At 31.9% G+C, this 11,452-nt stretch overlaps 1 protein-coding gene across 1 annotated transcript; it reads left to right on the top strand.

Moving 5' to 3' along the window:
- The first annotated feature begins 6,937 nt into the window (after positions 1-6,937).
- On the top strand, positions 6,938-10,400 carry LOC107920554 (uncharacterized). The gene is made up of 3 exons (XM_016850312.2): positions 6,938-8,406; positions 9,365-9,623; positions 9,795-10,400. Exons 1-3 carry the CDS (start codon positions 7,202-7,204, stop codon positions 9,969-9,971), a joined length of 1,641 nt encoding a protein of 546 aa, XP_016705801.2. The 5' UTR covers positions 6,938-7,201; the 3' UTR covers positions 9,972-10,400.
- Positions 10,401-11,452: the final 1,052 nt, after the last annotated feature.

Genomic DNA, 11,452 nt, shown 5'->3' with positions numbered 1-11,452 from the left:
TAGAGGTGTTACAACACTAGTTTACATAGACATTCGAATATCATCGACTTTACATTATTTATTCATGAATGTAATATTCCACAATTTTCATAATTTCACTATATTTTTTCACTTCTTCAATTTAGTCCTCATTTTCATGAATTAAAGAATAATTGTAAGTTTCAATTACAAGAATCAAGAGATTTTATTCACTAAATTCTTGGTCCATAATATGTCATATATTTGGTACTTTCTACATCATTTTCACTTGTCAAATGATAATACGTAAAACTTTCACATACTTTTTAATTTAGTCCATTTTACCATGAAGTTCAATATTCACTACTTAGTCACTTTAAATAAATTATTTTTCATGTAATACTTCACTCGAATAATTTATTTCAACATTTTTAATACTTATAGTCATTTCTAAATACCTTGCTATTCAATTTTTAACATTATGAAAATTCAAAATTATTATAATGTCCTTCTAATTTCACCTTTCATTCAAATTCACTATCACTTAACACTTTAATCAAATAATTAATCATAATATCTTATTTCACATATCAAATTTTTATGCACTTTACTTCTCTCATTTCAATTATAAGTTTCACAAAGTTCACAATTTAATATTTACTTTAATTTCACTTTAACATCACTTTATGTTTAATTCACTTTCATATTACACTTTAATTAAGCCTTCTATCATTATATATTATTTCACATATCAAATTATTTTACACTTATTATATTAGTTTACCACAATTGTTATAAAATTTACATTTTAATCCTTAGTTAACAAAATAATTCTAGGGTACTTACCTATCACCAACCTCAAATCACTTATTTTCCCCTTCTCCTTATCATTTGATTCACTTTATCAAATTCTTTCTTCAACATGTTAAAAACATAAAACTTTCCATGAGAAATATTTACTAACATCATTTTTATACTTTTCTAGCAAGATTAAACTTAAAAACATGATAAAATCTTGATATTCATACATTGTTCTCTTGATTTCAAACTTTTGATTTTCTCTCTCCTCCAACATGAACACACATATTCTTCACTTGAAAATCACCTTGCTGTGATGTTGTATTCTTGATATCACTAAGGATTTCTATGGAATTTTGATGGTTTCTAGCTTGAATTTGATGATTATGGTGGAAAAGGACCAAATTAGAAGAAAATGAAAACATTTACTTTCATGAATGGTGATCGTGTGAGATGGAGAATAAGATGGATGAGTTTTCGACACTTTTCCATAAAAATATCCTATTAATTTAATAATTAAACTATTAAAATATCATTAAAAATCTACTTAAGAAAAGATCATTTTGCCCGTTATCAATCACTACAATTTCATCCACAATTCATGACACTCGCTTGGTATATTTAGACTTTTAGTTCTTCCTCTTTTTCCACTCAATTCAATTAAATCATTTATCTTTTATTTTTTACACTTTTACCCCAACATTTTTCGCTTTCTTACAATTTAATTTATACCTCAAATTTATTTTACTCAACACATGAGTCTTTTTAATTCCCTCTTGTATCCCTATACCTTCTTTACTAACATTGTTAATTCATATTATATGTACTTCAAAATTCTAAAAAATTCTAACTCATATATATTCCCGAACCAACCATGTTCACGATTTAAGGGGTTTTAGAGATGTTACACATCCAAAGAGAGATCACAACTATTTATACACCACAACAAATTAGTGTATTAAAAAGAAAAAATAGAATCATTCTCAGAATGGTTTGAAACTTGCTATCAAGAGGGAAAGTTTTATAAGTGCTTTGGCCAAAAGTTGTAAATTGGAGCATCCACAACTTGAATAGAAATCCCTTTCATGCTCTTCGAGATGGGACTTCAGATGAGGCTTGGAGTGGAATGAGATTACCAGTAGACCGCTTTAGAAGTTTGATAATAGAGGTGAGAAGTGTGTCTTTCTTGGTATTAGTGAAATGCTAAAGGCATACATTTATTTTAATCCTTTCAAAAAGAAGGTTTTGATCAGTTAAGATGTTGTGTTTAATGAAGAAAACACGTAGGATTGGGACAAGTAACAACCTACTCAAGTTCTTTGTGATAGTAAAGTTGAAGAAGCACGAATGTTTGAGAATACTTCTCCACTAGCCATTGAAATATTGCCAACATAAGGAGGAAAAAAATAGTGTAGCAGTTGAAGCATTTTACTATGTTTGAAGAAGGTTTGCTTGGATACAAGATTATGAGGTAACCAAAATTAGAGAAAATGACAATGTACTCATTTTGCATTGTTTACATATTGTAACCTAAAAGTTTTGAAAGTTTTGTTAATGAAACAAAAAGGAAAAAGGCAATGTAATTTGAAACTGAAGTGATTGAAATAGGAGCTAATTGATTTTCATTAAGGGCACAAAACCATTGGTGTTAAAAGGGTCTACAAGATAAAGCTAAAAGAAAATAGCGAAGTTGACAAGTAAAAGGAGTGGTTAGTGGTTAAGGGGTACAAGCAGGAGTATGGTGTAGACTACACAAATTATTTTGCCCCATTTGTAAGACATGACACCAGCATAATGGTGATTGCATTAGCAATGTAGAATTCTTGGCTTAGCTTCTTGTAAGATGTCAAATCGACGTAGAATTCTTGGCTTAGCTTCTTGTAAGATGTCAAATCGACGTTTTTGCATAGATACTTTAAAGAAGGGGTATTTGTTGAACAACCCTCTAGATATATTAAGGTTGGAAATGAGCATAAAGTTTATAAATTGAATAAAGCTATTTATGAGCTAAAGCAGGCTCTACAAGCTTGTTATGGTCATATTGAGGCTTATTTTTTTAAAGTAGGGTATCTAAAGTGACCATATGAACACGCTTTTTTTTTGTTAAAATTGGAGATAATGAGGAAATACCTATTGTATGCTTATATGTTGACAAGGTTATTTTTACTAGGAATGATTGTGTCATGTTTGATAATTTCAAGAAGCCTATGATGGATGAGTTGGAAATGTCTAATCTTCAAAAGATGCATTTTTTTCTCAAGATGCAATTTGATGGTGGAATTTTTGTTATCCAAAAGATGTGGGAGAAATTTTGGATAGATTCAAGAATGAATTGCAACTCTACCAACACTTCAGCTAAGTTTGGCTTAAAGCTAAATAAAAAAGAGAGGGGAAGAAGGTGGACAACACACTTTACAAGTAAATTGTAGGTAGTTTGATGTACTAACTACTACAAGACCAGACATTATGTATTCTATGAGTCTTATTAAAAACGCTTGTTAACTGCCAAAAGAATCCTTTGTTACCTGTAAAGAACTAATGATTTGGGGATTTTCTACAAGAAGGGTGAAAAGTCAGATTTGGTTAATTTCACTAATAGTGGTTATGCAAGAGACCAAGATGATATAAAGAGCACCTTAGGCTATGTTTTTATGCTTTGCACAAGGGTTATTTCATGGTCATCCAAAAAGCAATCCATTGTCACATTTTCAAGCACATAAGTTGAATTTGTTGAGAGCTCAGCTCGTGCTTATCAAGCTATTTAGCTTAAGAGAAACCTTGAAGAGCTACAATTCAAGCAAGAAAGAGAAACAATAGTTTCCTGTGATAATAACTTAGCCATCAAGTTGTCAAATAATCCTATGCTACATAGAAGAAGCAAGCATACTCAGCAATGAAGGAATAATTAAGCTAGAGTATTGCAGAAGTGAGGGATCAAGTTGATATATTTACCTAGTCTCTCAAGTTGGCATCATTTATCAAGTTCAAAAAAAAGGCTTGGTGTTTGCACTTTGGAAAATCAAGATGGTGCCAAGTAATATGTATGCAATCCACTTTTAGTATAAAAGAGGGATCGTTGAGATTTATTGGGATTTTTTTAGGTGGATAACAAAGTATCCTTAATATTTAGGGATTACTTAATTGTTGAGATTTTTTTCCTTTGATTTTTTACTACGCTAATGTAAAGCCTACAAAATACTGAAACTATGAGGAATAAAATCATTAATTCATTGTCTCTTAATTTGATAAAAAAAAAACTCTTTTCTCCTCCTTTCTTTCTCTACTTGCGAATGCAACAATAATATTGTATATTTTATATTTGTGACTATGTTTAAGATATTTTATTTTTCAAAATTTAGAAAAATCAATTTACCAAAAAATATAGTTTCATTAAACACTTAATTTTCACTAAATATCAAACAACTTTTATAATTCATATTTTCTAACATTAAAATTTTCAAACACTTATCGAAATCATCTATCCAACATAAATATTTGGAAACCTCAAATTTTAAGGATTAAAATAGGAAAAGGATAAGAAAACAGTGAAATGCATGCATGCCCTCAAAAAGAAATATATGAAATGGATGTTAAAAGAAGATAGGTGCATGAAATAAATAAAAATAATGATGAGAGAGGATCCTCGTCCTGGATAAGACCAAAACCATGTCCAGCCATTTGCTTTGTCAATTGGATGTGGTTTCTTTTTCACCTTTATATTTATTTATTTTTAATTTAAATTAAACTATATAACTTGAGACAGTTACAAACTACCTCACAACAGTTATCAGATGTTCACACTCTTGATTTCCGATTTATTCATTTCTTATCAATTTTGAATTAATTTATTGATATGAGATTAGCACACACAAAACAATATAATTATCAAATGCATTACCCCTCCTTTCTCAATTTCAGTAATAACAATATCCATTTCCAACCTGATCGGCAAAGACAGGTGGCGCAACCTGATCGGCCATCAAGATTTTTTAAACGTCTACTAAATAATTGGGTTAAAATTTTATTCTTTTTACTTTTTTTTAATTTGGTTAAGTCCTCTAATTCAACTGGTTGAATCGAAAATTAAAGGTCTAATTGATTCGACCATTCTAAGTCTCACAATATTAGTGTCTCAAATTCAAATACCACCTTGTGTGTTTTACGTAAATTTTTTCTATAAAGTTAATTTAACGAGTTTAAAATTTATACTAAGCGTTTTGTGATATATAGACAAAATGTTGGATGTTTTTAATTTTTAACAACTTATTTTAAAATTTTAAATAAAATATAATTAATAAATCAAGGCACATCATAAAATAGTTTAAAATTTTAATTTACCTTAATTTTTTTAATAATACGACATCATTTATTTTATTCACTGTATACATCATCTATACATCAAGCATATAGATAATTATTTTAATTAAGAAGAGTAAAGTAACAAAAACTAATGGGTGAATATTCTTGGGTGAGCGTTGGATCAAACCGAGTCGAATTAAGTGAAAAAATTTTGAATTAATTGAGTTCACGAGTCCTATTTTATCATCTTAACTCAATTTGAAATTTTTTTTCGAATTGAGCTGAGTGAAATGAAATTTGAGTCCAGTCGAATTGAATTGAATCGAATCGAGTTAAATTAAAAAAAATTTAAACATATCAAATAAAATTATTGTTACAATATAATTAATTCCATGTTAGAGTACATAAATTTAAAAGCATATATATTTGAAATTCTTTCAAAGCAAAATAAAACAAAGAAAATACTTGAGAATAGTAAATTTGAATCATTAATTAGGTTCCAAAATTATTATTTGAGAAAATTTCTGAAATCATAACTTTTTTATATATAAATTTTGAAATTTTTTATAAATATTTTGAAATTTAAAAATTATTTTAAATTTTTTTTGTAATTTTTGTTGAGAGAGACCAATTTACTTATTTTCAAAGTTGACAAGGACTAAAAGAGAGTATTTACACACATTTATTATTTAGAAAAGGTATTTACACTAATCAGTTATTCGGAAAATAATATTTATATATATATATATATATTCATTTTTTTCTCCCTTACAAACAATAGTTAGTTTTATATTAAGGTTATGAAATTAATTTAAAAAAGCCTTATTTATAAAGGTCCAAGTTCATTAAATTATTAGTAAACTTACATTTTAATAATTTTAACTCCAAAAAGTTATAAAATATCACAAAATTATTTAAAAAAATTTATTTAAGTCGTCACATAGATATTAAGTTCTTTTTAAGAAAAGTCAGATTAGAGAGCTCTAAGTAACAATTCAACGACCGGTATGGTGGATTAGTTCCTATCGACAAATAGAAGAACAAACATTAGATTCAAATTAATCTGGTAGTCAGTGTCAAAGATCAGGAAGAAAGTTGTGTGGATTTTGATTCATAAATTTATAACATTCAAAGTTATTTTATGAAAAAAATTTAAATTATAAAAAAGAAAAAAAAAGATGAATAACTTTCGACCAGTACAAGCAGTGTAAATAAAAAAAATCATGAACAACGAGAAAATTATAATAATTTTACGACCTCTTGTTGGTTAATGTTTCCTCATTTATTTAGTTAATAATTTAGGAGAAGTATCTAAAAAAGAAAATCAAATTTAGAAATGCAAGAAAAGATTAAAGGAAAAAAGAAACAATATTTTAATATGTGCCTGATTCAGCAGCTTATCCAATTAAAATTGAGGTGTGAGGAAATGGACAAAAGAGTGACAAAATGAATGAAAAAAATAAAGGTGCCAAATTCAGTAAATAGCCACAGAATAAGAAACAAAGGATATGCCACGCAAGCATCTCACCCAATCATTAAAAAATAAAGAAACGCCACGTGGAATAAAGTAAGAGGCCACGTGGGTACATAATGGTTGACCGCTAATAGGAGCGTCCCTTTTCGAACTGGTTTTGGTTTTTTCTTGGAGATGTGGCCAAGGCAAAGCGTCATTATCCATGTAGTTGCCCCCAATTGTACCGATATTTACAAAATTGCCTATTCCTTTTTTTCTTTCAAAAAATAAAATACTATGGTTATTAATTAGTTAATGATAGATAAGTAAATGACAATAATGAGATTCGAAATACAAAATTTTTAGTTAATTCGAAAAAAATAAAGAAAATGAAACAAAAAATGGGAAAATGACGCAATGGCATTTCAGAAAATGTAATGAAAAACCAGGGTGTTTTGTCAAATAAACCCTGTCAAATGTTGTTTGCTTGAATAGAATGTCAAAACCAGACATCGAAAGCCAAAACCGAAAACCCAGAATTAGTACACAGAAAGAAAGAAAGAAAAAAAACATACACACAATCAGAAATTGCCTTCAAAAACGACACTTTTGAGTTTTACTTATGGTATAAACATACACACACGCAGAGAAAGAAAGAGAATAGTTGAGAGAGAGACAGTTTTGTTTATGTAAATGCATCAGAAGAAATCTGGCAAACAACAAGAGATCGGAAAAGTAAGCATCGAATGCATCAACAAAACCACTTCTCCACATCTCTTTTGCTCTCAATTCAATCACCAAAGCTACCTTGAATCAACCCCACAAAACAGGGTTGATTTTCCCCTTCCAAACAAGCCTAATCTCACCATCCAAGTCCCATTCCCACCCACATCACCAAACCCATCACCACCGCCACCAGCATCAGCACCAACACCAACAATAACACCAACCCATCATCATAAACAACCCGACTTTCACCATCATAAACCCTCCTTCTCCAATAACCCATCTCCAGCTCATGCCCTTCTCTCGACTCCCCATAAGCGGCCTATAATGACCCACAATTCTCTTCCTCATTCCCCCACTCTTTCTTCTTTCAAAAACCACCGCCGTGATCATTGCAAAACGGCTGAAAGATTACCTCTTTTTCGGTATTTTTCTTGTTCTGCTTGTTTCGCTATTCCTTTTGATACTCAACAACTGGGTAGGAAACTTGTTCATCATTTGAACCGTGGCCGCTTGCTTTGTTTCCACTTGCGTTTTCTTGTTTTGCTTTCTCTCCCTTCGCTTTACTTTTTGGTTTCCGATCCTCGGCGGTTTTTCGTGTTGAATTTTCTTGCTTTGCTTGCTTTCTCGGTTACCCTTTTGGTTTCTCTTAATCTTGCACTCCCTCGCTTGCCCTCGATTCGATTGCTTCTTGCTCGTTCATTACCTGCTAAGTTTATTCAACTAGGTTCATCTTCTAAATCTTCAAAACCTGTTGTTTGGTCAATTGGATCAAAGCCAAAATCGGAGAAGAAAGCGAATTCGGGAACTTGGGTGCAGGTTTACAGTAATGGGGATGTATATGAAGGTGAATTCCATAAAGGGAAATGTTCAGGGAGTGGGGTTTATTATTACTGCATGAAAGGAAGGTATGAGGGGGATTGGATTGATGGGAAATATGATGGTTATGGTGTGGAAACTTGGGCCAAAGGGAGCCGATATCGCGGTCAATACAGGCAGGGATTGAGGCATGGAATTGGAGTGTATAGGTTTTATACAGGTGATGTTTATGCTGGTGAGTGGTCTAATGGGCATTGTCATGGATGTGGTGTGCATACTTGTGAAGATGGCAGCAAATATGTAGGGGAGTTCAAGTGGGGTGTAAAGCATGGGCTTGGCCATTTCCATTTCAGGTGAATTCTTGCTCCTTCTTTGGATAGATTAAGTGAAGAACCATTATTAGATTTTCATGTTGCCTTTGCCTGTATTGCTGTGTATCTATATATGGTGTTGGTCGTTCCAATTACAGATTTTGAAAGTGGTAGTTAAAGCTTGTGTTCAATGGTTGCATCTCACATACTTACAGACATCCAGGCTGTAGTTATAATTTCTTATTTTGGATTAGTGAACTACTCTGACCTAGTGAAGTTGCAGCATTGAGTTCGAAGGAATCTTCACTTTTAGCTTCGCACCTTCCCCTTTTTCTCTCTTTATTCATTGATAAACTCTTGTTGGAATTATAATCTTCATTAGTTTGAACCTGGTGAGTGAGCAAGTGATTTAGGGTTATTTGCTCCCTAGGTAAGTCATATTATAGGAATATGTTTGGTATCTATTACTACCAGTAACATCCTAGGCAGTTTATTTGTTGTTTAAAGTTTAACCAAGACTGAAATGTAGCTATTGGTTTTATAGCTGTCTCTTTGATTTTGATTAGTTTATTCATTGTGTTTCGTATTCCATATTGCTGCTTGTCCATCTACTTCCAATAGTTTGAACCTGGTGAGTGAGCAAGTGACTTAGGGTTATTTGGTCTCTAGGTAATAGTCATATTATGGGAATATGTTTGGTATCTATTACTAACAGTAACATCCTAGGCAGTTTATTTGTTGTTTAAAGTTTAACCAAGACTGAAATGTAGCTATTGGTTTTATAGCTGTCTCTTTGATTTTGATTAGTTTATTCATTGTGTTTCGTATTCCATATTGTTGCTTGTCCATCTACTTCCAATCTTCCTCGCCTTGAATGCTGATAATAACTTCAACAAATTACTGCCCTGTCATCATTCATTGAGCAATTGTCTGATACAACCACATGTATAACATAAATTTCAATTTTAATGACTGGTCAACTTTGTGATTGAAAATGCAGAAATGGGGACATATATTTAGGGGAATATTTCGCCGACAAGATGCATGGATTTGGGGTTTATCAATTTGGGAATGGACACCAGTATGAGGGAGCCTGGCACGAGGGAAGAAGGCAGGGATTTGGCACATACACTTTCAGAAATGGTGAGACACAATCTGGTCACTGGCAACATGGGGTTCTTGATGTTCACAGCACACAAAGCATCCATCTTGGATCCCCCCATGATGTCACTCGATCGAGAGTCCTTAATGCTGTTCAGGTAATTTTCATATCATTTTCTTCGGCTCCGCTAACCATTTTTATATTATCCCTTTGTCCTGAGAAATTCGCAAGCCTTGTTCATGTTAAATACTATAAATAACCTAGTAACCTACAGTTTCAAGGATAACTCGTGTATGAGTTCTCTGATAATTTCTTGACCTCTGTACAGGAAGCGCGGAGAGCAGCGGAGAAAGCTTACAGCATTGCAAAGATTGATGAGAGAGTGAATAAAGCTGTCTCAGCTGCAAACAAAGCAGCCAATGCTGCCAGAGTAGTGGCTGTGAAAGCCGTCCAAAAAAGATTGCATCACGACAACAGTGATGATCCTCCAACTTCAATCGTCTAATACAAGGACTCCAAATGGTGCTGTGGTTTATAGACTTACTATATGGCGTCTTTTTTATCTTGTCCATTATAATATTGTCATGTTATAAGAAATGATAAAAAGTAAAAAGTTACCTGCTTGGAACCATGTTTCAATCATTGAAGAAGATGGTTGATCGTGGAGCAAGAAATGGGCCTCCAATTTTTTTCCTTTTTGTATAATGGCTTGAGTAATGTATATAGGTTGAGTTTATGAGTGAAGAATGGCACTAAGGTGCTTTAAAGAGCCTGCAACTAGTCTCGTTTTCCTCTTGTAAATGTTGTTAGTAGTTTTCCTGTATATACTGGAAGTGTGGATAAAACCGTCCAGTCCGGTCCGGTCAGCTTCATATGTACTGCGGTTAATGTGAATAACCCATAAGATAGATATAACACTATTTTTTGGACACCATTGAAATCCCACACCATTTTTGTCAACATTTTCTAATTGCAGATAAAACAAAATTACTTGAGTTGCAACCATGTTATATAGGTCTTAACCTACAACTCATCCTTATATTCACCTTAGTCTGCCAAGACTTGCTCTTATTAGAAGCAGTAGTTAATGCTTTCATTTGACATTTAGATGTTCAAACATTATTATCTCTCTTTCAATATTGTTAATCTGCAGTCCATGGAATCCTTATTAAAAGCTTACTCAACTGTTCCAACTAGAATTACACTGTTCATCATGGGGGCTCCAACAATTTGCAGGTGAACCGGACACAAAAACTGTTTCACCGATTGAGTGTTGTCTTGACGATGGCTATAAATGCAAGTCTGAACATTGTTTGTCCACCGCTGGACATGAAGGCTCTGGCTTATTGGCCTTTTATCTTGTACGGGATTCAAGCCCAGCCTGCTTATAATTTCTTTGGGACATAAAATATGATGTTTGATAAAATTATCTTATTGCCGCTTATAATTAAGTCTGAAATCAAGCAGGGTGATTCAACCATTGAGAACGTTGCAGGAATTGTTTTATAATAACAAAACTTTTTTACTGCTCCACCATTCAGTGTTGTTTCGACGCAAAACGTCGAATCTAAGAAGAATGCTTTGTTATTTTACTTTTTCAGCAATTTCTTGAATTATTGTTCTGCCTTTTTTTCTTTTTCTTTTTTTTTTTTTGAATTATGAAACTTCTTCAATGATTAGTACTCTTTGTGACCTTAGCACCAACTAAAGCTGAAAGGGGATCATAGCTTGGAGACAACTATGACATGAATCATATGAAACTAAGTGTCTTCTTGTTTGCATGTAAAAGGTTGTACGAAAAATATTTTCTGTATTTAAACAGTTTGGTCAACATACCCTTTTATTATTATAATAAATTATTTAATATTTCTTGTAAGATGACATACCCTTTTGAAAAACATAAGTTATTTTTTTTTAAAGAGAGCTACTCTATAGCCAATTTTATTTTTATATAAAAATTAATTTAAATCAAGCTTAATATTACTA

This window comes from Gossypium hirsutum, chromosome A08, assembly GCF_007990345.1.
Source record: "Gossypium hirsutum isolate 1008001.06 chromosome A08, Gossypium_hirsutum_v2.1, whole genome shotgun sequence".
In the NCBI taxonomy this organism is placed as follows: domain Eukaryota; kingdom Viridiplantae; phylum Streptophyta; class Magnoliopsida; order Malvales; family Malvaceae; genus Gossypium; species Gossypium hirsutum.
This window is presented reverse-complemented; position numbering and strand designations above follow the sequence as displayed.